The 26,947-nt window shown below is 62.8% G+C and overlaps 1 protein-coding gene across 1 annotated transcript in view; it reads right to left on the reverse strand.

Annotated features, from left to right (window-relative positions):
- Nucleotides 1–21,534, reverse strand: part of SDK2 (sidekick cell adhesion molecule 2) — a 45,204-nt gene extending 23,670 nt beyond the window's left edge. The window contains exons 1-2 of the mRNA XM_053994785.1: nucleotides 21,149–21,534; nucleotides 2,539–2,698 (exon numbers count right to left, since the gene is read on the reverse strand). Of these exons, the coding sequence (XP_053850760.1) occupies nucleotides 2,539–2,698; nucleotides 21,149–21,227 (239 nt within the window). The 5' untranslated portion in view covers nucleotides 21,228–21,534. The remainder of the gene's footprint in view (nucleotides 1–2,538; nucleotides 2,699–21,148) is intronic.
- Nucleotides 21,535–26,947: the final 5,413 nt, after the last annotated feature.

Raw genomic sequence — 26,947 nt, forward strand, 5'->3', positions numbered from 1 at the left:
GCATGCTCTGGGATGCTCCATCCCCAGGGACGCCCCGGGGGGATGAGCCCACGGTCACACGCAGAGCCAGGCTGGTGCCCAAGCTCCCACAGCCCCCGGGGATGGCTCCACAAGCACACAGCCCCGGGCTGCTGCCCCTCCCCAGTCCTTCTGGATCCCTCATCACACCGAATCCCCTGGGATGCTCCTCGGGGAGGTCGGCTCCAAATGCTCAGAGAGCCGAGTGATCCCAGGGATGCTCCCGGGGGATCGGCTCCACGCACAGGCACCGCCGCGGCCCTGCCCGGCTCGGGGCCAGGGACGGGCCGAGCCCGGTGCCCACCTGGCCCTCGGCGAACGCCAAGAGCCGCTCCGGTGGCGGCGGAACCGCTGCGGGAAGGAAAGCGCGGTCGCCATGGAAACGCTGCCAAACCGGGAGAGCGGCTGGAACATGGCGTGAGCTCCTCCGACCACCGCGAGCACCGAGTGGGGCGGCTCCAGGGGGCCGGGGGGACAGCGAGCCCCTGCCCACAGCCCCCCAGATGGGAAATGCACGAGCGCCACTGCAGCCGGAGGGATGCCCTGCTCAGGAGAGGGTCTGGGGAGCAGCAGTGAGGATGATGAGGATGGAATGCTTGGAGACACAGCCCTGGCTGGGAACCACGAGGCGAAGCTGCTAAGCCAGGCTGGGAGCCGTGAGCTGATGCCACCAAGCCTGGCTGGGAATCACGAGGTGATGCCACCAAGCCCAGCCAGTCCCTGGGCACAGCCCCTGCAGCACACTGTCCTCTCCAAAGCCTTCCTCATGGGCACAGCCGGGCTCTGGGCAATGCCCTCCTGTCCCTAGACCGGGGGACACACGGCAGCACCGAGCTGGGAGGGACTGGTGCACCCCAAACCCGGAGCCATCCCCGGCCCCAGGTGGCCAAGAACATCCCTGGGTCTCCCCGGCCATCAGCACCAGTCCTCCCCTCTCCGAGGATTACTCTGTTTCTAAACTCGTTAACTTTTAATTACAACCTTCCCACTGCCTGAGCGGGCTGGCTCCGCGCCACCGACAGCTCTATTAAAATTCAATTTCTGCCCATCATAACTAATTTTGGTCCTTCGCCTTCTCACCAGCAGCCTCCAGTGCCAGGCAAGAGAGCCAAACCCTCATCTCCACACTTCAAATCCCCACGGAGCCACGGGCAGAGCCAAGGGATGCTGGCAGGTTCCAGGGGAGCCCAGCAGGGATTTTGCACGGTGGCTTCTCTGCTCCGTTGGCTGCGCTGCGTTTGTTTGGGTTTTCCCCACGTGTTTGTTTGGTTGGTTTCTTGCTTTCTTCCTTAATCCTTTCTGCCTGGATGCTGGAGCTGAGGGCTCCAGGGGAGGGGAGTCACCTTGGAGCAGGGATGCAGGGATGTGGAGCTGCCTGGAGTCCTTGGAGCACAGACACCGCTGCTGGGCCCTTTCCTACTGAAGGGTCAACTGAGGCACGGATCAAACCCAGGAGAAACTCAGGAAAAGAAGGCAGAATGCCCATTCTGGGTTTGGAGGTGAGCCCCAGGCACCCCAACCCACTCCCAGGGTAGAGCAGGGTCCGGGATCAAGGTCCTGACTGCCTTCTCCTGCCTGGGAAAGAGCTGCATTCCCAGCAGGAGAGAGCTGTGGGAATGGTGGGGCTCAACAGGTCTCTGAACTTCCACACCATGACCAGGGACAAGGGTGGCCCAGAGGGCCCCCAGCCCACAGCCAGGGACTCGGGGCACTGCAGAGCTGCAGCCACCACGGCTCAGGAGGGGACAGTCCCCAAGGAGGGCCCGGGCTCCAGGATCCCAGCACATCACCCAGGCACTCTCCCTGCGTTCCCGGCATCCCGGAGCAGCCCCGTGTTGCTGTAGCAACATGAAGCCCTTGGATTTGATGCCTGGAAAGGGGGAACGGCTTGTCTCCACCTGAATTATTGATTAAAACACAGAGGATGACACACACACTCAGAGGAGACGGCGAGAGGTGCCCGCCTTGATTTAAAGGCCATCTCCAAGGGGCCGGAGTGGCTGAGTGCCAGGATCAGTTGGCACACGGGGCTGGATCTGGGCTCTCTCCCACACCAGCCTGCCTGGCCCCTTCCCGGTCCGGCTGCTCCCAGGGAGCCCCGGGGGCTGTGATCCGCAGCCCGGTGTTGAGGTGTTAATCCGCTTGTGCAAACACCTCCTCCCCGCTGTTGACCTGCTTAAAGTCCCGTTTGCTCTGCAAACAGAGCCACAGCTCGCGGGCTGCCAAGTGCTGCCTCTGTGCCGCCTCCCAGGATGGCAGCCCTGGCACTGGCACCTGCCAGGGACCAGCATGACGGGCGGGATTTGCCACGGATGCTCGGGAGGACTCAGAATCCAGAGTCACTGAGGCCGGAAAAGACCTCCAAGGTCATCGTGTCCCAGCTGTGCCCGATCCCCACCTTGTCCCCAGCCCAGAGCTCTGAGTGCCACCTCCAGTTTGCCTTGGACACCTCCAGGGATGGGCACTCCCAGCCTCCCTGGGCAGCCCCTGCCGAGGCCTGATTGTATTTTCCGGACTCACCGGTATTCCAGGGAGAACTTGGTGAGCTCCTGGCTGTTGTGCAGCCACTTGAACTCCAGGGGCCAGCTGCCCTCGGCCATGCAGGTCAGCACCAGCCGGTTCCCCTCCAGGTGCACCTGGCTCCGCACCGGCTCCGTCTTGAAGTACGGGGAGACATCATCTATGGAGAGAGGAGGGAGAGGGATCAGGGCCCTGTGACATCCCCATTCTCTGGACACAGAGGTGTAATTCTGTCTCTCAGCAGAAGCACAGCGAGAAGAAGAGAAAACAATCTTTATCTCTGATTGTTTCCCCCATGTGGAATGTGGTGTGGAGATTGTTCACCTGCAGGGATTGCTGGGTTGGATTCTGGTGAAGGTTGTTTGGGGTCAGTGACCAGTGGGATCCAGCTGTGGCTCGGGCTCTCAGCAGAGAGTCACGAGTTTGTTAGTTAATTAGACAGGTAGGAAGTAAGTATGTAGAATACTACAGTATCTCTTTAAATAGTATATTAATTAATATAGTATAGTTTTAATAAAGCCATCCTTCAGCCTTCTGATCTGGAGCCAGACATCATCACTTCCCTGCATCTGGGGGTCACCACATTTTCACTACAGGGCCCCACATCCCACCAGCCCCAGGGATCACTCAGCACTGCTGCCCCTGCCCGGGCATGGAACAAAATGATCTTTAAGGTCCCTTCCAACCCAAAGCATTCCGTGGCTCCGTTGGCATCGCCACCACCCCGCAGCCCCCTCCCCACCCCAGCCAGGCCACCCAGCCCCCTTCCCTGTGCCTTGTCCCTCCCTGAACCATTCCAGCAGCCCATCCACAAGGGCTCAGCCCGCTGCAGGTTTATCTAAGCTGCTTCTTTGCTTTATTCCCGGCTCCCTTTGTAGCATCTCCGAGCTTTTAACTCGGGGGGTGAAGGGGCGGAGGGGCTGCGAGCCGAGCGAGGCAGAACCACTTACTCCTCTCCTGTTTTATTTGCTAAGTAAAACTATAAATCGAACCACACAGCTCCATTTTCTGCTTAACAAATGGAAGCCCTTTTACTTCAAAGGCACATTCATATTCCCCAGCAGCTTTCAAGTGCACGTTCAATCACAGCTCTGGGTTTTTTCTTTGGGGTAGGGCTTTGCTTTCTTGTCTGCTCGAGCTGAATTCCTGCCGTGGATCCCTGGGAGCAGCACCAAGGCACTGCCCATCACCCTGGGGGTGTGACAGGAGTTTGTGGGAGCCAGAGGCACCCAGAGACACCCCCAGGGCTGCACTGGGGGTCCCTCTCCCCAGTCCTGGCTCCTGCACACCCACATGGAAATGCCCAGTGGATTTGCACCATCCTGCCTGGCAAAGGGGAGGGCACGGTGGTGCTGGATGCCAGGTGAGTCATTAGGAAGGGAAGGAGCAGCTTGTGGCTCATCAATTTAATCTTCCTCTCTGACCTTCAGCAGCGCCAGCTGGAAGGGGCAGCCCTCACCGATCCTGGTGTCCCTGCCTCAGATCCGGGATGGATCAGGACATTGGGGCATCAGGGCATGGCAGCCCAGCGTGTCCCGGGTGGCACAGGGGCAGGGTGGTGCCCACTGGCAGCTCGGTGCCCTGGCTGTGGGTTTGGCACCACTGCTGCGAGCCCCACCCACGGCCACGCTGCTCCCTGGCCTGTGGAGCTCAGGGCAGCCCTGCAGGGTGCCCCAGGAGCGGGGACACAGGTGCCACAGGGCTCACAGGAACACCCCAGAGCAGGATCTGTGTCACCTGTGCACGGTGGTGGCCGCACATGTCCCCACCACGGCAGAGCTTGACCTGCAAGGCCGGGGCGTCGCCCACGCCACCCTGGAGACTTTGGGATTACGGCCGTGCCCAGATGGGGACGTGGCACAGCCAGATGGCAGCTCTGGAGCCAAACACCTCCTGCATGAACCCAGTAAATGAGCCGTGCCCCAGACTGGCATCCACTGGGCATGATGCAGCTTCAGGGAGCATCCAAGCACGGCACAGCGGGCTGGTCCCCAGGGAATGCTGATCCCTCAGGACCACCAGGCTGTGCTGCCAGGGCCCAGCCGAGCACTCCGAGGGCACAGTGGGACTGAGACCTGGTGTGCCCAGTGCCCCCCCTGCACCCAGCCAGCAGCCAGTGCCTGGGAGGCACCTGGGAGGTGTCCTGGAGGTGTTTGGGAAGCATTTGGGAAGCAGGGTGCTGCTGGTGCACCTTCCCCTGGGCCCGCCCGCCGTTTGCATCCATCCTAATTTGATTTTAAGCAGCTAAGGCTCATCACGCTTTGAAGCGCCCGAGCCATCTGTTCTGCATTAAGGGGTGAAAAACGGCGCAGAGGAGGAGAGGCGGCTCCTAATTCCACTGGCATGGGATCGTTCCGTGGGGATCTGCCCGCCAAGGGCACAGCGGCCGCCCCGGCCCGGCCCCTCCCCTGCCCCCAGCAACACAAACCCAGCCCAACCACGGCAGGGGGCAGCGGGCATCCTGGGGGTCCCCTGTGAGGGGTGAAGGTGGCACCGAGCTCGAGCGGAATCGTCCTCATCCTCCTGGGATTCCTCCCAACCCAGTGCCAGGCTTGGCTGGAGGAGAGGAGGGATCCGGGGAGGGGAACGTGGCTCGTTGATTCCAGGCCTCCAAAGGGGCCTCCAGGGACAAGACCAGGTGTTCCTGGTGATCCCAGGGGATGCCCACACCAGCTCTTGGAGGGGAGAAGAGTGAGGGGTCCCAATGCTGAGCAGCACTGTCCCCCTCATCACCAGCCCCTTCTGCAGCACCCCGGCCTCAGTTTCCCTCTGCAGCTGTACCAGCCATCGCAGCTCTGCTCCCTGGGGACATCACCCTCCCTGACAGGCCCTGGCACCACCAAATCCAGGCTCATGGAGCTCTCACCATGTCGCCACGGATGGGAGCTGCCGTTCCCCCGGCCCCGGGCCCAGGGGGAGGGTTCCCGGCCGATGACAGCCACGTCCCCCCAAACGAAGGGTCATTACTGCTCATTCCGCCTCTCCCCCATCTGTTGTGACTGTTTACACTCCGCTTGCTAATTAGAGGCTAATTAGTTGGTGCAGAAATCCATCACTTTCCAAACACAGGCGGCAGCGAGGGGCGTCTCCGGGAACATCTGCACCTCTGCCGGCGGCACGGGACACTGCGGAGCTCCTGTGCCACCCCCCTGCCACGCCAGCGCTGTCCCCTCCGCGAGGAAAGGTGCCACCAAACCCCTCTGTGCCCATCGTGCCCCCGGGGCTGAGCCGGGCTGCCGGCGGTGACGGATGGGATTCCAAGGGCTGGCAACAGGGAAGCGGGACAGGGACAGGGACAGGGACAGGGACAGGGACAGTCCCAGCTCTCTCCCCCAACCCCCGCCGATGACAATCTAATGCCAGGCCCTGGCACGGCACTAATCCCGCCTAATGGGATCACAATCTCGGCCCCTGCACTTTACTTACATCAGGGCCGGCGGGGCATTAGAGCCCGAGCGGGCGCGGATGTAGGGCAGGGCTCCCGAAAGAGCCCTAATGGATCCTAATTCCCGGCCCTAATGGGCGAGCTGGGAACTAAGCTCCCCTCTCTCCGGCTCCAAATCCCTCTTGATGGGAAGGGACGGGGAGTTTTAAGCCCGGAAGAATCCCGGAATGGCTGCCAAGGGCACGGCTCTGCCTGGCAGCTGCTGGCAGGGGGGCGGTGGGGACGGAGGGTGCAGCCCCCTCCTGTTCCCTTCCCTCCCAGAGGCAAGATGGGGATGGGGGCAGGAGATCCAATTCCTCGGGTCCCCCCGGCCACCCCCGAAGCACCAGCAGCTTGTGGGGCAGCCGGGTCCCCTCCTGCCTGGCGCCACCCTCCAGGGGACAGCACAGTCCCCGTGTCGGCTTGTGTTCAGTCCCCGTTAGGGACAGGGGTGACATCCAGTCCCTCCCCTGCCCAGCTCACCCACTGCAAGGTGACCGGCCCGTTCCTGCTGGTTGCCACGATTCAGCAGGATGCTCCAGGAATCCCAAGGGAGCCGATGCCCGCCGGGACCTGGGGGATGTCCTGGACCCAGCCCACCTCCACCTCTGGCTCCAACAGAGCCCAGCCAACACCAGGGACCAGCGCCTGCCTCAGGGAAAACAACTCCATCCTCCTTCTCCTTCCCAACAACCCTTCTTTGGTCCCACCAGGATGTGGCCAGTGCAGCCCTGGGAAGTGCCCACTGCACTGCCCACGCCCCACCTGGGCCACAGAGAGGGGACAGAGCCATGTCCCTGCTCCCCCCAAAGCTTCCCAGGGCTCCCCCATCCTTCCCGGGGCATCACCACCCAAAAAGGAGGATGGCAGCCTGGAAAGGAGGATGCCAGCCCAGTAAAGAAGGTGCCAACCCTCCAGGAGCGGTGGCACGGCCACCTGGCACTGCCATCGGGCAGCTCCCACCACAGCCCCCCCCCCCCCCAGCACGGGGAGATGGAGCTAAATCTCTTCGGCATCAGGCTCTCGCTGGCTCCGCAGCACGAAGAGATTAAAAAACAATAAAGAGAAAGCGAAACCCTCCGCTATAATTACCAGCCTTTAGCCGCCAGCGGAGGCAGGAGGGAGGGAGGCAAGGAAAAAGGGGGAAAAAGAAACAGAGGAGAAGAAAAAATCCACTAAAATTTTAATAGGAACCACTGCATTTAATTTAACGACACATTTTTTCAATTACCAGAATAATTGTTTTATTCATAAAACGAGTTTCAATAAGAGGGTAATTTTCCTTTGTTTTTATTATTCATTTGTGGAACATATTCGCCGCGCCGTTCCCCGGCGCCGCCGCAGCCGCGCCACAGCTGGGGGGGGCTGGGGAGGGGGCAGCGTCACCCACGGCCCCCAAAACCAGCACCCATGGGGACCAGAATGTCCCCGAGCACCTCGGGGAGGTCACAGCCTCATCTGGGCGCAAGGAGAGGTGGCCCCATGGCCACCCAAGAGGTGACAGGGACACGGTGGCCCTGGGGGCAAGTGAATCCCTGCCCACGCAGCCACCCCTTGGCTACGTCCCATGCCCGGCTTGTCGGACGCCAGGTGAGGTCGGGGAGCATCAATTTTCATCAATTTTTCAGTGGATGCTGGCAAAGCCACCAGGTCGATTCGATGGCCCACGTGTCCCCAAGGGCACGGAGCCACCGCCGCGCCCGGGCACGGCCCCCGGTGCTCCCGGTGTCCCCAGGCGGGGCCCTGGCGGGGTCCCCGGTGGCGGGTGGCAGGTGCAGGGGGATTAGAGGCTCTCCCCACCGCTGCCACAGCCATTAGTATTCCTGAGACACGGCTCCATCCCCTTAATAAAAAGCAAACACGGAATTGAAATGCCGAGCGCCGCCGGCACCTGGGGAGCCGCGGAGCGCGACGGTGCTGCCAGGAGGGGACCAAGGGGACAAGGCTCCGGCTGGGGGTGGCGAGGATGGAGCCAAGAATGAGTCAGCGTGGTTTGGGAACCTTGGCTGAGCCCTGCTCGCCCTCCTCCCAACACCTGGGCAGGGGCAGAGCAACCTGAGCCACACCCTGCAGCCTCCGAGGGGATCCCAGCAGGGCAGGACGGCTCCATCCTCCTCATCCCATCACCACCACAGCCAAAATCACAGTCACCCAAGGCCAGAGTGGTTTGGGTTGGGGAAGTCCTTAGAATCCATCCAGTGCCAACCCTGCCATGGGCAGGGACACCTTCCACTGTCCCAGGGTGCTCCAAGCCCCGTCCAGCCTGGCCCTGGACACTTCCAGCAGCCACAGCTCCTCTGGGCGCCCTGTGCCAGTGTCCCTCCACCCTCACAAGAAATAATTTCTCCCAGGAGATCCCTCCCAGCATTGGCCCTCGGTGCTGAGCCCAGCAGAGCTGGCCCTGGAGCAGCCCCAGGGACACCCAGCTGTCCCCTGCTGTCCCCCCCAGGCTGGGATGGAGCAGTGCCAAAGGCACCCGGCACAGTCCCACCCATCTCACCCCCAGGGACCAGCCCGGCTGCCCCACACACCCCCACCCACGGCGTGTCTTTTGATGTGGGTTTTTTTGCCCTTTTTACTAAGAAAAAGACTTATAATTGCAGATGTGACCATTAATCCTCCCAACTTACTTTGTTCCCTTCCTTCCCTGCTTTCCCCTCCCTCCCTTCTCCCCCCACTGAGACCAAGAGCTCTAAAACTCTCCTTCTGGCTATTAATTAAAAGCAACCTCTCCACTGCCGTGAGTGTACTTGCCATAAATTAATAGCAGCCTTCTTAATCAAATCTTATCTCCTCTCCAAGCGCCCGGCGCGCGGGGCCGGGTTGGTATCCCAGCCTGCCCAGCCATGAAATGCAATTCCCAATGCTCCAGCGGCCTCGGCAGCTCTGCTCCATCCCCTCCTCCCCACGCCCGTACCTGTGCGGGCCCGGAGCCACCACCTGGGCCAGCAGGGAGGAGAGGGGCCCGGCCACCCGGCGCGGAGGTGGCTCCCGAAGGACACGCTCCATTTCTCAGCCATTTACCACGTTTATCCGCAGCCCCTGCGGGCGGCACTCGCCTTCCTGAATTATTTAGGAGGGGTTCGGTGCTCCGAGGCGGCGAGAGAGCCGTGGTGGGAAGTTCTTCTGCCGGAGCCGGGGTGTGGGAAGGCAGTGGGGCCACGGCGCAGCTTTTGGGGGGTCAATTCCCGGCCGGGTGAGCTCACGGTGCTCTGGTTTCCGCAGAATATTGGAGAACACCGTCCTGCAGTCCCCCAGCCTCGGCCCCCATCCCTGTCCCACCAGGTTTTCCTTCTCCCCACGCCACACCCCAGCCCTTCCTCTGAGGTGCCAGCTCCCCAGCCCCACAGGGACAGTGGGGGACGTGGACATGGCACCCTGCAGCTCCTGGGGCTGCTATTCCAGCCCTCTCCTTTGCCATGTGGAAAACAGCGCTGGACATGATTTTCCCTCCTGGCAGAGGCGGCCCTGCCCCCGTGGTGGGCTGAGGTGGGCACGGGGGGCTCGGGCTGGGCCCTCCCACAGCACCACGGTCCAGGAGACACCGGGGACTGCAGGGGAGCCCCCCCAAAAAGGAGCTAAGGGGGTTTTCAGCCGAGGCAGAGCAGCCAGGACAGCCTCCCCTTCCCCAGCTCCAACCCCACCGGGATCACTGGGATAAAGCCGCCCTTGTGGAGCAGGGAAGGGCTGCTGGTGCTCGGGGGTGCAGCAGCATCTCACAGCGGCCACATCCCTCCGGCAGCTGAGCCCAGAGCCGTGCCAGGGGCTGTGCCCGTCCTGCCCATGACAAGGGATGAGCTGGGAGGTGCCAAGGCTGGCACCCCGTGCCCTCCAGCCACCTGCCACCAGCACGTGCCCTGCAGTGACCTTGCTGCTGGAACACATCCGTCCTTGCTCTGGTGCCTCTCCGAGCTGCTCACAGCTCTGGGAGCTGCTGCTCTGCCGTGGGGAAGGGGCACGGGCAGCACGAGGGGCTGCTGGCCATGGGCAAGCTGTCCCCTGGCTCAGGTCACAGCTCCTGCCCAGCTGGAGATGGGCAGCTCATCTCCATCCGACCCCCTGTGTACTTGTGCAGCTGCTTCAGCACCTCCCTGACACGGGAAAAAGGATTTTTAGGTCATGGGTAGCTCTGGGGATGTGGGGACACCTCCCATAAAGGGTGCAAGGACGTGTGCCCGTGACCCCAGGAGGGCTGGCAAAGGAGGGGAGCTGGAGCTGGCCTTACCCCCCCAGCGAGGAGCTGGGCTGGGCTCGGAGCTCCAGCACCACTGGCCCGCTCCCTGCGCCTCCCTCGGAGGGGATTTGGGGTTCCCTACACGCCGTAAGCCGATTGCAGAGGTGTGGTAACTGGATTAAGGGGGAGGCTGAGGGAGATGCAAACCTGGAGGAGCTGCTCAGCGGAGCACGGGTGACACCGCAGGGTTTGCAGAGCTGGAGCTTAAACTGATTTCCTTCTCCTAAGCCTTTGGAAAGGTGAAGCTGCAGGAGGGACGTGGGCTCTGCCCCCTCCTCACCCCACAAAAACCCTGCAGGGCCCTGGTATGGGCTGGCAGAGGGGTCATGTCCCCACGGTGACCCCCTCAGCCACCCACGTCCTCACACAGGCAATGGGTCACATCCCCACGTTGGTCCCCACAGCCAGCCCTGTCTGTGGCACTGGGTCACATCCCACAGCCACCTCTGTCTGTGACACTGGGTCACATCCCACAGCCAGCCCTGTCTGTGGCACTGGGTCACATCCCACAGCCAGCCCTGTCTGTGACACTGGGTCACATCCCACAGCCAGCCCTGTCTGTGACACTGGGTCACATCCCACAGCCAGCCCTGTCTGACACTGGGTCACATCCCACAGCCACCCCTGTCTGTGACACTGGGTCACATCCCACAGCCAGCCCTGTCTGTGGCACTGGGTCACATCCCACAGCCAGCCCTGCCTGTGACACTGGGTCACATCCCACAGCCACCCCTGTCTGTGACACTGGGTCACATCCCACAGCCACCCCTGTCTGTGACACTGGGTCACATCCCACAGCCACCCCTGCCTGTGGCACTGGGTCACATCCCACAGCCACCCCTGTCTGTGACACTGGGTCACATCCCACAGCCACCTCTGTCTGACACTGGGTCACATCCCACAGCCAGCCCTGCCTGTGGCACTGGCAGTGACACCTCCAGGTGACCCCGCAGTGCCTCGGGGAGCAGCACAGTGACCCCAAACCCCCGCAGGGCCCCAGCAGCCCCCAGCAGCCACCCATGGTGATAATCGCCGCTGGCAGCAGCCACCGCTCGGGGCTCTCGGTGACATCCCTGTGGCTAATCCAAGCTGACCACTGCAGGGCACGGCCAGGGAGGCCACGGCCTCGGCACCCTCTCCCTGCACTCCCCAGATCCTCCACACAGCCCTATCCCGGGACACAGGTGACACCAGTGGGGACCACCAGGGATGCAGGAGCAGCCCCCGAGCGATGCCCCCCCAGTGCTGTCCCCTCCTCCTGCGGTCCCCAGCGTGGCACTGGTGTCACCTGCGGGCTGCAGGGCAGTTCTGCCGTGTCACACCTCATCCATCTCTGCTGGAGATCTGTCGTGGTGCCAGGATGGGGGTAGGGGCTGCTGGAGGTGGCAGCGCTCAGGAAAAGCCCAGGCAGAGGCTGGGAGCCACCAGCCCAGCCAAGGTGGCCCCGGCAAGTGGAACGTGGCCAGATCTGTCCTGGCACTGGCAGCAAGAGCCCCCTGCACTCAGTGGCTCTGAATGGAGCTGGCAGTGCCCACCTGGACCATGGCAGCCCCCAGGACAAACGGATGGATGGATGGATGGATGGATGGATGGATGGATGGATGGATGGATGGATGGATGGATGGATGGATGTCCTCCTCCCTCACCGCATCCCACCAGGCCAGGCCAGTGGGACACCCCGACCACGCTGCCATTTCCCCTTCCTCCTCCCACATCTGTCTCCAGGCCCATACTTATTTATTTATTTGTTAATTAACTGCTGTTTCCATAACAAACGCTCCAGCTTCTCCCAGCCTCCAACAGCCCTGGGGCTGGATTGTTAACTAGGATTTTAATTTGTTAATTAAAAGCAGGATGGCTCCATAACAAGCTCCTCTTCCACAGCCGGGGCTCTTGGCGGGCTCAGGGGGCCATGGGCAGCCTCACCATGCCCGGGTGAGCCCCTCCAGGGATGGGGGATGTGGGGAGGGGCTCCCCCAGGAAAAGGGGTGCTGGAAAAAGGCTCACATCTCCCTTCTCCCAGCAGCGGTGCTGCAGATGAAGCCACCTTCCCCTGCAGTCTCATCCTGGCAATCCCTTCCCCACCACCTCAGCAGCTCCCAGCCCATGTCCCCGGCCATCAGAGGTCCCAAACCTGGTGACAAACCCTCCTCTGCCCGCTGCAGCAGAGCCAGGGCCGTGCCAGCATCATCCCCTCAGGCTTCCCATGAGCCACAGCCCGGCACTGCCCTCAGTCCCCATCCCTGTGGCACTGGGGACACAGCCAGGTGCAGCCCGGTGACAACGTGGGTAAGGTAAGGCTTGAAATGCTCCCAGAGCCAACGGAGAAAACATCAGCCCTGGCCGGGAAACAGGGATTTATTCAGCCCCATGGCTGGGAACAGAGCGGGGCTGTGTGCCTGCCCATCCCTGCCGCTGGAAAAACCAACATTTCCCTCCCAGGAAACCCCAAACAGTCACACACACACACGGCCGCCTTGTGCGTGCCCAGCCCCGAGCCCGGGGGGGCCACAAGAAGAGCTTTGTGCTCCGAGGCACCGGGCAGCCCCCAGGGACCCCGGAGTGCGATCCCAATCCTGGCCCCAGGGCACGGAGCTCCAAAGCCAAACGCGTGGAGCTGCCAGGAGCTGGAAGGGACCTGCAGCAAAGCGGGGACAAGGGACAGGAGCCCCCCTCCCTGCCCAGGGGGCATCCGCAGGGCTGCCCTGCTGCGGGTGGCACGGACAGACATTGCCCCGCGCAGGACACAGCCCCGTCCCCGGCTGGGGATGTTTAACGAGCTCCAGGCTCCGGCCAAAACTCCTTCCCCAGCAAGCAAACTCCTTCCGACGGCAGAAATCCTCCGAAGCCCGCGATTACGCAGCTCCGCCGTATCTGGGTCACTGCTGTGAGTCACGGACACCCGGAGAGTGACTCAACGCTATTAGAGGGGCCGGATCCTGCGGCTGATTTTCCCGGGAGAGGCTCCAAAACACGGAGGAAGGGAAGGATCGACGGACATCACCTCCAGACCCCCCCACCAGCCAGCTGCCTGACACTCCCCCGGCAGGAGAGGGGTCAAAGTGCATCCCCCGTCCCGCACTTCAGCCATTCCCAGCCCTTCCCAGCCGAGCCCGGAGTTTCCCCACATGGATTTGGCAGGAACAGCCTCCACACCCAGCTGCCAAGCGAGGTGGAGGTCCCAAGAGCCCGGAGCCTGTCCCCATGGGGACGTCCCCTGTCACCCACCCCCACGGAGTGACACACAAGCCCGGGGCTGGGTTTGGCCCCATGGAACACGCTGAGTGTATCCTCGAGGAATTCCTGGAAGGACATCGCAGCCCTGAGCTGTGGAAACTCCGGGGTCACAGCGGCCGTGAGGGGCTGGGAAAGCGAAGCCACCAAAGGCCGGCCCCGCGGGAGCCACAGCAGCACCTGAGCTGTCCCTCCTGCCAGGGACACCCGTGTGCCACCTCCCCCGGCCCCGCAGGACGCTCAGCAGACGGACAGACAGACACACAACAGCCGCTTCCCAGACTCGCCCCGAGAATCCCAACGAGGCGGCGTTGCCCAACCCAAAAAACGGCGGGGAAAGAAAAACACAAGAGAGAAACCACAAGAAAAACCCCGCTCAGCCCTTCCCAGGGCACTGACGCAATCGAGTCGCCAGCCCCGCAGGATGGAAAATGCTCTGCCAGCTCCCCCCTGCCCGTGCCAGGCGGGATGAAGGCGCTGGTGGCCGGAGTCCCCCTCCCCGCGGCACGGCCCCGAGCCAGCGGGCCCCGGGCACTCGCCCATTTACTGGGGTGTTGCCCAGACATCCTTTTTCCTAAGTATTAATTAGTCGTTGCAATGCTCACTTGAAACAGAAATAGCTGTAGCATGACAGCGAGCACGAGTTTTCCTTAGAAAATCTTTTTTTTTCCTTCCCAGACAGCCCTGTTCGCGGGGTGGGGGAAGAACAGGCAGCCTGGCATTCCCCCCCCCCAGACAGCCCTGAATTTCCAGGGCAGCGCAGCAAACTCTGGTCATCGCATTTATTCACACACTTGTGGCTCTCCCAGCCAGAGGGGCTTTTCCAGCCAACGCCGCGCCAGCGATTCCAGCCTGACGCGAAGCTTATGGGGAGAAGCCAAGCGAGCGAGGCTCCCCCGGCGCCCCCGGGGAAAGGCTCCGGTAGCTCCGTGCCCTGCTCCCCGCACAGCCAGGAAAACGGAGACAAGGAGGCGATGAAGGCACCCATCCTCTCCCTCCCCGCCGGGGCCGGGTGCCGAGCGCTTCCAGGTGCTCAGCCGGCGGGGAGGGCTCTCCCAACGGCAGCAGAGCTCGGAAAGAAACATCCCACCCTAATGAGTTGATTTTATTAGTTTGCGAATGCACTGAGAACTCATTATCAAAATAAACATCAGCTCGCTCCACCGAGCACGGCACCGCACGCCCCGGCAGCGCCGCAGCTGCGGCCGCGCGTGGCTCCCGCCCCGGGACACCCCGCGGGTCCCCGCCGTGCCCCGGTACCGACCGGGGGGGTGCCAGGGCAGAGGTGCCCACCCTGCCAAGCCCCTTCGTGCCGCGAGGTTCGCTTCTCCCTTTCACTGCGGGGCTCCAGGTGCTCGCTGGGGTGGGACAGCTCCGAGCTCCTGCCACCCCAGCAGCTCACCTGGGAGCTGCTCGGTGCTGGAAGCAGCACCGAGAAGCGCCCACGCCACCCCGGGGTCTCCAGCACCCCCGGGAGTCTGTGCAGCACCCGGTGCTGGAGCGCGGGAGGGTCGGAAGGTCCCCCCGGGGACAGCCAGGGCAGGGGACAGCGCCGAGCCTCTCTGGGCAGGGCTGTGGTGGGACGCGGGGCATTGTCCGGCTCGGCGGGACGCGCTGCCTTTGGAAGCAGCAGCTAATCCCATTTCATCCCCCGTCACGGCCATCAGCTGTTTTTCAGGCATGCAGGAGGCGGGGTGCTGAAACCAGAGCGATTGTGTCCGCCGGTCCCAGCCCCCTCCAGCCAGCCTGCCATCCATCCGTCTGTCCGTCCGTCCCTCCGTCCATCCCCACGCTGGGCCCGGAGCCGCCATTGTGTCCACATCCCGCTCCATCCCCAGCCAGCCCTTCATGGACTGCCAGGAGCTGGGGATGCCAGATCCATGAAGGACCCGTCACCTCCCTCCCAGCTCTGAGCCTGACCCCTGATAAACCCAGGCAAGGAGGAAGAGGAGGAGAGGAAGCACCGAGCGTCCCACTCTGCAGAGACCCGTGGGGGCAGCCACCCACGGCACCCAGCGCTCAATTGCTCCCTGCAGGGGGACACTCCTGGAAGGAGCACAAATGTCCCCATACACCCCCATCCCCTGCCCCAGATCCCAGTCAACGAGCTGGGATGTGCTGGGGGGTGGCCCTGCAGGATGGGGACAGAGGGACAGGTGCCCCTGGCCATGCCGGGAAGAACTCTGTCCCTGCAGCCATGAGCAGGGAGCACGTGTGTCCCCAGCCTCACTCTTGCCCAGGGGAAATGCCCTCTGGATCCAGGAATTCCCAATTAATGGGGTCCAAACCCAGCATTTCCCTTCATCAAGCTGAAGGAGTCTCACCCCTGGGGGTCCACACCTCACGGCCACCCCTGACTGCCAGGTCCTCCCACATTACATGTCCCCGTTCCACACAAGGGCCACTGCTCCAAGCTGTGGGCAGCAGGACCCTGCCAGGCACCCCAACCCCTCCCAGCTTTGTACACCCCAGTGTCCCAGAGAAACCCCTCCAGGGCCCAGCGATCCCACAGAAGGATCCCCATCCCGCTCCCTGCCCTGGCAGGACCTCGGTGCCGCCGGGCACGGAGCCGGGAGGGCTCAAGGTTACAGCTGAGGACTCGCAGGTTGTGGGCTCACCCAGCAGTGCAGAAAGCAATTAGCTACCAGGGCTAAAATTAGCTCAGCAGCTTCTTCCGCTAATGGTCAAACTCATCAAGGCTTCCCTGCACCCGGGGCTTCCGCACGGACAGGGAGAGAGGGACGGGAGCCAAAGGAGCAGCTCACGTGTGCCTGGGTCCCCTTCCCGCTGCATCCAGTGCCACCAGGCAGCAGGACACCAGCCAGACCCATTGTCCCCTTCCCACTGTCCCCACCAGCATCCCTGCCCTGTGCCTCAGTTTCCCCACGCTGCCCCGGCTGGAGGGAAGCTTCTGGAATGCTCAGGAGCTGCCACGTGTCCGGGTGGGTGGTGGGGACAATGACGGCTGGCAGGGAGGGAGAGTGGCTTCAGCACAGGGGACCCCAGCATTCCTGGAATGGCCACCGTGCCATCCCTGTGGCCAGCCGGGATGCCCAGCTGCTGGCACGCAGCAGCAGCTGATCCCGGGGCCTTCAGGGAGTCATGGAATGGGTTGGGTTGGAAGGGGCTTAAAGCTCTTCTTGTCCCACCCCTGCCACGAGCAGGGACACCTTCCACAGACCAGGCTCCTCCAAGCCCTGTCCAGCCCGGCCTTGGTGCCCTTGCCCAGCCCGTGGTGGTGACACTGATCCACATGGGAAGGTGACACCCCAGAGCACCCACAGTGTCCCCAGGGATGGCCCTGCCCGAGCCGAGAGCCCCCACGCCCCAAGTCTCCACTCCTGGGGGCCCCATCAGAGCAGAGAGACAAAGGGGGCCGGGGACCAGCTGCAGCCCGGGAATGTCCCCTGCCCTCGGCCCCCGTTCCCAGGGATCAGGTTTCCCAGTTCCCAGGCAACCCGAGCCCGGCATGGCTTTCCAGGCAGGCATTCCTGCACCCCCGGGGCTGGGGGCGAGGGGAGGGTGGGGCGGGGGCCGCCAAGGGGGCCACGGGCTGCCCGGGGCACAGGCAGGTGCTGGGAGTCAGGCTGGGAGAGGGTGAGGCAGCACTGGGAGAGGGGAGCAGGACACACCCCCAAACTGGGAGTGGGGGTGGGAAATGCACCCCCAAGAGCCGGTCCCCAAACCCACGGAGGGTGCAGAGGGCAGTGCCCACGCCAGCATGCCCAGGGTGTGAGGGATGCCAAGGGGGGGTGGGAGGGATGCCAAGCATGGCCAGCACAGCAGGGAGCTGCTGCCAGCACATTCCTGCCTGCTGGCCGGGCAGAGCGATGGGAACACCTCCTGAGGCTGGTTGGGGGGAACGCCAACTCAGAGCAGCAGCCGTGGGGATGAGGGTGGTCCCTGGCACCACCACCACACCTGAGTGATCCTGGCACCACGTCCTTTCCAGCAGCTCCATGCCACGCTCCACTGCGCTGGCAGAGAAGCTCCCGGGACAGCCCAGTGCCCCCCACCCCGAGCCATCCCCCCTCCCCAGGGCTGCTGGATCCCCCCAGGGCTGCTGGATTCCCTTGGAAGTCCAAGGCCCAGTGCCATGAGGCACCGGTGGAGCCACCAGCCTTGGCACAACCGCGGGCACGGCGGGGGCTCAGCTCGCCCTTCGTTAGCACAATCACATCACCACTGACAGCAGCATATTTCTCCCCGGCCGTTTCTCACCCAGCCACACGCCAGCCACTCGTTAACGAGCTTGGGGCAGTAACGAGGGCTCAGAGGGGAGGGCACCCTCCGCTCACCCACCCACCCACCCACCGGGTTCTGCTCCCACATGGCGCTGCCCCACGGGGCCATTTCACCCCAGGCACTGCCCGTGCTGCTGCTGCAACCAACACACCCCAACAACAAACCAGTTTGTGTAGGGCCTACAGTAATGCGTGTGGCTGGAGCTCATCCCCGGGCAGGAACCAGCCACAGGCACAGGCTGGGGACAAGGACACGGCTCGTGGAGTGGCAGAGGCAGGGTCACCCCTCCTCACAGCACCCGCCAGCCTCCCTCCTCCCGGTTTAATTATCAGCGTTTTCCCAGGTTCTCAAGCAGCCAAGCATCCGCCTGCTCCCTCCTTGCCGCTCTCCTCGAGCTGCTGCCTGTGCTCCTGCTGAGCGGAAATGCCACCGCAGCCCAGTCCCCGTCACTAAGGGACGAGCAGCACTTGACGTTGTCACTCACCCTGGTCCCCGGATGGCACCGGGGCAGGAGCTGCTCAGGCACCGCCAGCTCTCCCTGCCCACCAGCGCCGGCAGCTGGAGGTGGGTACGAGCTCCCATTTCCAACCCACTGGCAGCTCTCATCCTGCCTGTTCTCCTCCTCAGCTGGCACCCCAAACCTCTGGGGACCAGCGCAGCGGCAGGCACAGTGACACAGCCTGCCTGGGACCGGACCGTGCCCCCCTCCCTTACGGTGATCAGGTCATCAAAATTTCATCATCGCTGTGCCCAGGCACTAATGGCTTCCCAAGCAGCATCAAATTTTAATCTTCCCTTCCTCTCTCCTAAAAGCCACTCTCCTTCCTGAGCCGGTGCACGAGGCCACCAGTGAATGTGGCACCGCTGGCAGGGACAGGAGAGCCAGGGCCACCCCCTCCTGCCCTGATGCCACCAGCACAGAGGAACCAGCTCCAAAGTCCTGGCGTGAGCCTGGCACCAGCATCACGTCCCCAGGAAGGGCAGGGGCTCATCCTTGCCCCCCTCCTGCCCAGCCCCACGGGGCACCGTGTGTGCAGACGTGCCCAGGCTCCACACACAGGGACAGAAGATGCTGGAACTCCCCTGCTGCCACCTCTAATAAGCCTCTTTGGTGGAAGCTGCCCGTGGCAGGCCCCTGCCCCAAATCCCGTCTGGAACCTTAAGCTGCCCAAATCCCTCCTGGGACTGGCAGCAGCCTCCTCAATCCCATTAGAGGTGCTGTGCCAGCACCGGGGGTCCCAGGCTGTGCCCCCAGCACTGGATGTGGGGAAACTGCATCTCTGGGTGTCAGAAAATCTACACAGAGTGAGAGGGAGGGGGCTGGGGACCCCCAGCTCTTGGGGATCCCTTTATAACCTCGTTCATCAGCCAAAGGGGTGATGGAGGGGTGGGCTGCCCGTGCCCCCAGCCCTGGCACAGCCCCCGGGCCCGGCACAGGTCGCACTGCGACAGCTCCCGCCCGGGCAGCGCTGCCGGCTGAGCCTTCCCCCAGCTCCGCATTGGGCTCCGGGTAATTAGCGCGAGGCCCCTAATCAATAAGTTATTTTTTGCCACGGGTAATTAATAATTACACAGCACAGACGGGCTGTAATTAAACTTCCATCCTCTCTCTCACGGGCAGCAAGGGGCCTTTTTTTTTACCAAGCACAGGTATGAAAGTGCCTCACCCCGTGCCCGGGCAGCCCCTGCGCCCTGGCCGGGGAGGTCTCGCGCCGTCGCCTCCTCCTTCTCTTCCCGATTGATCCCATTTCCCTTGGCTGCCAGAATCAATAGCCCTGGCACAAAGCGCTGCTGCCCCTCACTGCCAGCTCTGCCTGCCCCACTGCAGTGGGACAAACCGGAGCCTGGAGCCCCGTGCCGGGCTGTTCCCAGCTCCAGTCCCCGCTCCTGTCCATCCCAGCGGGATGCAGCGGAGAGCACCGGCACCCCACGGGCACCGCAGCCGGGAGGTGACCCTGCTGGCACGTCCCCAGTGCCACCCGCGGCAGGGGAGGCGGGCACGTGCCAGGCTCTGGGAACGATCCCTCCAGCACGTCCAGCTCGCTGGTGGCCGCTGCCACGCCGGGGCCGGGCACCGAGCAATGTCACAGCGCCCGCGAGGACACGGCACACGCCGCAGAGAGCCAGGGCTGCAAAGCTCGGCTCCCGCGCCAGGAGAGCGGAGCAAAGCCCCTTCCCCACCCCTCCAGAGCGCTGGGGCACAGGCAGCCCCACATCTTCCACCCCACAGCGAGACCCTGGAGCCCCACGGGTAAATGGAAGGAGGTTGGGTCACCCCAGGAGCCCGTCCCGCAGGCAGGGAACAAACGGCTCGCAGGGGACCCGCCAGCCGGAGACGCCAGCCAGGAGAAGAGAAACTCGGCAAGGGAGTGAATCAATCAAAGAGACCTTCAGAGCTCCCCACACAGGGCCTGCCCGGATAATATACTGCCGCTTTAGATGTTATGTTCTGAACTTAATTACTGAGAAATTATAGCAGTGCTGGGGGAGGCTCAGGGGGAGCGGGAGCACGGGAGCGCTCAGGGACTTCTGGCTCCACTTGCTGCCACAAACAAGGGCAAGAAATGTCGTGGGTGAGGACCCCCGGCGCTGCGCTCAGCTGTGCCCCCCCATTTCCCGTCTGGATCTGCTCAGTCCAAGCGCAGGGACGGAGGCAGCCACGCCGCAGCCCTGCCAGCCGGGAGCCTCCTCTCCGGGCCCGCAGGGACCTTGACAGCCAGGAAGGAGACCACAGGGTCCTCCCGGCCCCTCTGAACCCCAGCTGCACCCCGAAGGGCCACAAATTATTTTTATATCCCTGTGGGCTAGCGGAGCAGCTAAAAGCAGCCTGTGCTGTGCCCGAGCCCAAAGGGCGAGGAGCAGAGAGGGGCTCACCCTGCCCTGCAGCCCCCAGGGGTTGTTGGGGTGCAGTGGGAGCCCCAGGCACCCACAGGGGGTGCAGAACCCACCAGCCCCCTGCCAGTTCGTACCGGCGGCTGGAAGTCGAGAGGACCAACATCAGGGTATGAGCTGCTCCCCGGGAATCCCCCGAACTCGCACCCCGGGTTTTGTGGTACAACGGGGGTACCCGTGGAGGGGGGGAATGGGCGACGCTTACCCCTCGGGGTTGCTCACTCTCACGAAGGTGGTCCAGCACAGACTCTACCTCATGCTCAGAGCAACACGTTCCCCCCATTCCCAGCCTGAGGGCAGTTACGGGGAAGGGGGAGGCAGAGCAGAGCCATGCTGCTCGTCCCCCTGAACCACCACGGACACCGCGCTGTACCCAGCACCGGCGGGCCCCGAGCCCTGGCTCCGGGGGAGGCTTTGCGAATATCACGGATGCTGCTCTTCCCCCGGTAGAAGCTCCAGAGCCGCCTCGCTCCCATCCCCCGGCTGGCACACCGATCTCCCAGCCCGGGGTAGCAATAGGCTTGGTTGAGGGGTGCAGCCCGGGGTCCCCCCATCTCCCACCGCCCCCCGCATCCTCTTACCTTGGGCGCCGGTTCCCGGGGGGCCCGGCAGGGCGAGCACGGCGAAGCAGAGCAGCCCCCAGCTCCGGAGCCGGGCCATGGCTCTGCCGAGACAAGCTGGGGGGGTTGCGGAGGGAGAACTTCCCCGACTTTATAATCCGGGCGGCTCCGGCGCAGGGATCCCCGCAGCAGCGCTGCTCGGGGGGAGGCGAAAGCGCCGGGGTGAAGGGCTCCTCGTGGGGCTGGGGGCGGTCCGCAGGCAGCTCCCCACCATCGGCAGCTTCCCCAGGGACGTGCGGAGCCGGGACCACCAAATCCGGAGCGGAGCCGGCAGCCGAGCCCCTCCCCGAGCGCTGCGCCCCGCGTCAGGGAAGGGGACGGGAAGCGCAGGGCGCCGCGCCCCCGGCCCCTCCTGCCCGCCCGGGCTCCATGGGGGCCGGGTCCCCGCCGCTCCGGGGCCGAGCGAAAAGTTTGGGGGCGGGGGGTGGCCCCTCCCCAGCGCTCAGCTCATGCCTAGGGACATCCCCTCCTAGGCGGCTCCGGGCGACGGAGAGAGGGTTCGTCCCCAGCGGGGAACGGGGGAAAGCGCGGCAGCGGCGGGCGGCGGCGCGGGGTCCCGCTCGGAGCCGCCGGCGGTGCGCGGCGGGCGGGCTGGCGGCGCCGCGCCGACCCCTTTCGGCGCTCCGGCCGCTGCTGCTCCTCCTTCGCTGTGCGGCGGCGGAGTGAGCGGCGGCGGCGGGGCTCGGCGGAGCCGGGGGCAGCACGAGCCGGGGAGGCGGGGAGACGGCGCGGCCCCGAGCGCTACCCAGCGGCCGCGGAGGGAGCGGGCGCGTCCCCACCGGCCGCCCCCGGTTCGTGCGGGTGCCCCGCGCTGCCGGTGCGCCCCCGCTATGGAAGCAGCGGCTCCTGTCTGCTGCTCCCACCCTAACCCACCCCTCGCTGCCCCAGCCCCTCCGACAGCGCTCAGAGCATCAGCGCTCGACCCCTGCGAAGGGGACACAGCACGTCCCTCAGGTAGCTCTAAGGCAGAGCTCAATGACACAGGATTACCAGAGCAATCGTTTTAGGGTTCTCAAAAACAACCCCCCCCCCAAAAAAAAACAACAAAACCTTTAACCCCAGAGATGACACAGCAGCACCTCCCTGACAACACACCACCTCATCAGGCCTGATCCTGCAATTCCTCAAGCCCAGAGCTCCCAACAGGATCACACATCCTTCAAAGATGTCTGTGCTTTCTGCTAGCACAGTGCCTTGCATTAGGTGGGGGAAAGCAGCTCAGTCACGGCTGCTACGGAGCATTAACACCCAAGGACCTGCACCATCTGCACAGGAGGAAATATCCATCCGGAATTCTGGATCAGCCTCCTGAGCACACACGGCACCTCTGAGCCAAGGGACCTGCAAGGATCAGGGTGAAACGAAAGCATGAGCAGATTAGCCTGGAGCCAGCCCCGGCAGTGCCGGGTCACACCAGGGCAGGGACAGAGGGAGCACTCTCCCACAGGCGTTGATAGAACTGCGTGTGACAATGCCCGGCCCCGGTGTGCATTTCCACTGCAATGTAACACTCACGTGGAAATCCTGCACAGCCCTTGGGGGGACAACGCCTGTGTGCACGTTGCATATTTGGAAAGCTACTGCCAAATTTCCCATCGACCTCTTGAAGAGAGACTGAACAATAACCCAGCTCTTGCCCACCCCAGCATTAATCAGCTCCGTGGCTGGCATTCTCAACCGAGATGACGGGATCAATGTGCTGTGGGAGGCAGCAATCCTGGCTCACCCCTCAGGGAGGTGTTTCCCACTGCCGGCTGGAGCAAGCAAAGGGAGAGGCTGCCCTGCCAGGGGTGAGCTCAGCCCCCATCGGGGGTTCAGACCCGTTCCCCAGGCACCTCCACACACGCTGCAGCCACAGTAACACCCAGCACGCTCCCAGGCCTCTGCAGGATCGGGGCTTTGTTCCATGAAGAACAGGAATTCCTGTCTCCAGGGCCATAAATCCAGGTCTGACCCTGGTGCCAGCACTGATTTATGGTTATTACCATTAATCTTGCTGAGCTGTGAGTAGTTTATTACCCACTTGCACAGGTACCTGGTTCCCCACGGTCACCCAGACTGATTGAGGCTGGATCTCACATCAGTGTTCCCACCAGAGCACATCCCCCTCCCGGTCCCGCCTGCTCTGTGCCAGCTCTTCTCTGCCCAAACCCCTCCAAGCAGGAGCAAGTTCCAGCAGGTAACACCACACCTGTCTCCAGGAGCGTGTGGAAGAGCCTGGAGCTGCTGGCACATCCCAGGGATCAGAGAGGGCAGCGGTGGCCCCACATTGCCACCCACCCGTGTCCCTGAGGACGTTCCAGGTGATGCCCGGGTGTCCTCCTCGTGCTGCTGGGTCACCCCTGCCCCACACAGGGCATTTCTCCATCTCCCAGGAGTTTTGGCCCCCTCCTCCACCGACATTACTGAGAATCCCAACTTAGCCTACAATTTGGGGCAGCACCACTCATAATTACAGCAGGAATCGTGACAGCACATCCCTACAGAGCACCGCGAGCCACATCACAGGACTCCTGCCTGTCTCTAAAAGGGGGTTTTGAGCTCCTCTCTCGATCGCTGACCCCTGCACGGGGCTCTCCAGCCCGCACCGGCAGCTGCGCGTCCCCGAGCCCCGGCCAAGGAGGGGCCGGCCCCGCGGAGCCGCCGGCCGCGGGCAGCAGGAGCCCGCCCCGGGGCTATTTGCGGATGTGAACGCTGTTATTTTGCCTCCTGCTTGTAAGAGGGCGCATCAAAGTCAAACCCAAAATACGGCGCTGGGCTTGAATTAAAAACTCTCGTCTGAAACCAAGGCAAGTTCCAAAAAAAGATCAAGGCTTTGTTTGAAATGTAGGAAGTCTTTGCTGGGCTGTCAGGAGCTTTGGGGACCATCAGCACTATCCAGAGGCTGCAGGACAACAGCCAAGAGCTTCAGCTGTCCTCAGCATCCCTTGTCTTTCTCAGAGCAGGCACTGACTCCCAGCAGCGTCCCCGTTCCTGGAGCAGAGCAGCGTCCACGCTCCCCGCGCCGGGGACAGGCGGGGAAGTGCAAGGAGAGGTCGGAAAGCTCTGCCTGTGAGTGAGAGACTCCAGGAGCTCAGTCCTTCTCCGCTATCAAAGGGGAGAGGAGATGGATGTAACCACGGGCTGTCAGCACCGGTGCAGGGAAGAGAAATTGGATCCGGGAGGCTCGGCAGCCTCACGGACAGCAGGGTAACAAGCTCCCACAGGCAGGAGGAGAAGCCAGAAGGATCCAGACCAGCAATAACGTGCACGTTTCTAACAGGGGGGAAAACTCCGGCTGCAGCAAGGCTCCCTAGCACCTTCTTGGTTTTGTAATTAAGATTGAAAGGGGCTTTTTTCTCCAGAAGCATCAGCTCTGCTGGAAGAGTCAATCCAGGGTAGCGCTGCAGGCCAGAGCAGCCTCTGCAATCATTTAACTGCTCTCTTCAAACCTGGGCTTAGGACAGGTCCCTTCTCCCCAGAGCTGCAGCTTGGGCTGAGTCACAACCACCTCATTCCCTGGGCCCTGAGGGCCCTCCCCGGCCCTGGAAGGCCACACGCAGGCAAACGCCCCGTTTTTGGCAGGGCTGAAGCTGCCTCTCCTTGAAGGGCATCAAACAGGGCTCCACACTGCCCTCGGGTGCTGTGCAAGGAGCCTCCAAACCGGCTCAGAACAGAAACATCTTAAATCTTTTATGAGTTAAAAAAATACCGAGGATAGGAACAGCACCAGGAGCGCGCCCTGCCCTCTCCTTCCTGCCAGGGCTGCTCCTCTTCCCAGCCCTGGGGCTGTCTCCCAGCATCAGCTGTTTGGGGCACCTCAGCCCAATTAAGATCTTCCTTCAAGGCCCTGCTCAGTGCTGAGGGGGCTCTGAGCAGGCAGAGAGCAGAGCAGCACCACCAGCACTGGGGGCAGGACTGCCACGGCTGAGCTCTCCTTGGAGAGATTTGGGAACAAGTCACAAAGAGACAGAGACTCTGCAGGGAGACCTGGCCCTGGCTGCCACCTCTCTGCACCCAGGTAATCCACAAAGTGGGGATGTGGGGACCATGGAAACCCCACAAAGCCAAACCAGCCCTGGTTCCCCTTCAAACACGAGGGTTTGGGACACACAGCTCCATGACAGACTCCCAAACCCACCCCGGTGCTGGCATTGAGGTTCCTTCTGCTCTGAACCCCCAGTTGAGCACCCCAGGACAGCTCCTCACCCCTCCAGGTGGAGAGCACTAATCCCAGCGGGGAGGTGGGCAGAGCAGGAGCCTTTGCTCCGGGCAAAGCTTTCTTCCTCCTCCCAGGCAGCTCCCGAGGAGCTCAGGGCAGCGTGGCAAGAGCTGCTCCCACCGGAGGGGGCCTCTCCCCCCCATACCGAGCAGGATCTGGGAGTTCCCACCTGGACCCCCGTGTGAGAGGGGCTGAGGGTGGGGCAAGCACCATTCCTGCTGCTCCACACCCTCCCTTCCTCAACTCACATCGGTGAATCCTCCTCCAGAGCACCTTTGAGGCTGCAGGAACATTTCTAATACTGGAACCATGGATCCAGGACCCCCCGCCAGCCCCCAGTGCTCCTCCACTGCCCTGCAAAGCCACGTTTTCCTTTTCCTGTGGGCTGGAAAGGGTCGAGAGAAGCCCCAGGATGAGCCATGGGAAAAGCTGGCTCCACTCAGCAGCAGGAGGGCAAAGGTGCAGCCCCCATTTCAGAGCTGACCCCACACCTCAGGACCACCAGCACAGAGACACCCACTCAGCAGCACCAGCCCCCACCCACAGCCCAGACCTCAGGGCTGAGTTTTTAAATCAGGAGATTAAAAATTTAAACTAAGGCCCTGGCTCATTTTAACATGATTTCTTAACATTTAAAGGCCACCTCCGGAGCGTTCCTTGGGAACAGCAGCTGGGGACCAGCCAGGTTTGCTGGGGGCTGAATCCAAGACTCTCACTCACTCACATGCTTCCAGAAGCTGAGGTTTTTCAGGTGCTCACTGCTGACCCTCCCACAGCAGCCAGGGCCAGGCTGGGGGTGCCAGAGCCCCCCCAAACCCACTCCCCTCAGCCAGAGTGTCTGTAGTGACCCCATCCCTCATTCCCACACCCAAAGCTCAGAGAAGTGGGGTTTATTTGGAAAATCCAGACCCAAAAAGGCTTGGGGGGGGGACACCAGATCAGTTTTTAAGAGATGTCATGTGTGCTCTCACCCTCCCAGCACCCCTGACCTTACCATCACCACCTGAAGCACCCCCACATCTGTGGGTGCCCACAGCAGCCCTGGGCACTTCTCACACCCCATAATTTGGGGTTCCTGCCAGCAGAACCTTACAAAAGCAACAGAGCCCAAAACCCACCTTACCAGTCCCCAGTGGGCATCACTCATGGCTCATCCCTCCTGGAAAGGGCCAGCTCCAGCATTTCCTTGCCTGGCACAGGGTGGGCATCCCAGAGCAGCTGCACTGAGCCCACATCCCAACTCTGCTCTGCACTGGGGCAGGAGATTTAACCCAGCTGAAACTCCTTCAGGTGTGCTCAGGGAGGAGATTTAACCCAGCTGCAGCTGAAACTCCCTCAGGTGTGTCCAGCCTCCAGCCCACCACTCCCAACTCCCTCCTCTGCTGCCGAGGGAAGGGGGGAGCCCTGTTCCTGACAGCGGGGCAGGATCCTGGCTGGGGGCTCCAGCCCTGCCCGCAGGTGATAAATAATGAGTAAAAATAGAGGAAATAGTAAATAATATATTTACAGACCTGCATAATGGATGACACCGAGCTCAGGCTGAGGTGAGAGATCCCTGC

This window comes from Vidua macroura, chromosome 19, assembly GCF_024509145.1.
Source record: "Vidua macroura isolate BioBank_ID:100142 chromosome 19, ASM2450914v1, whole genome shotgun sequence".
NCBI classification, from domain to species: Eukaryota; Metazoa; Chordata; class Aves; order Passeriformes; family Viduidae; genus Vidua; species Vidua macroura.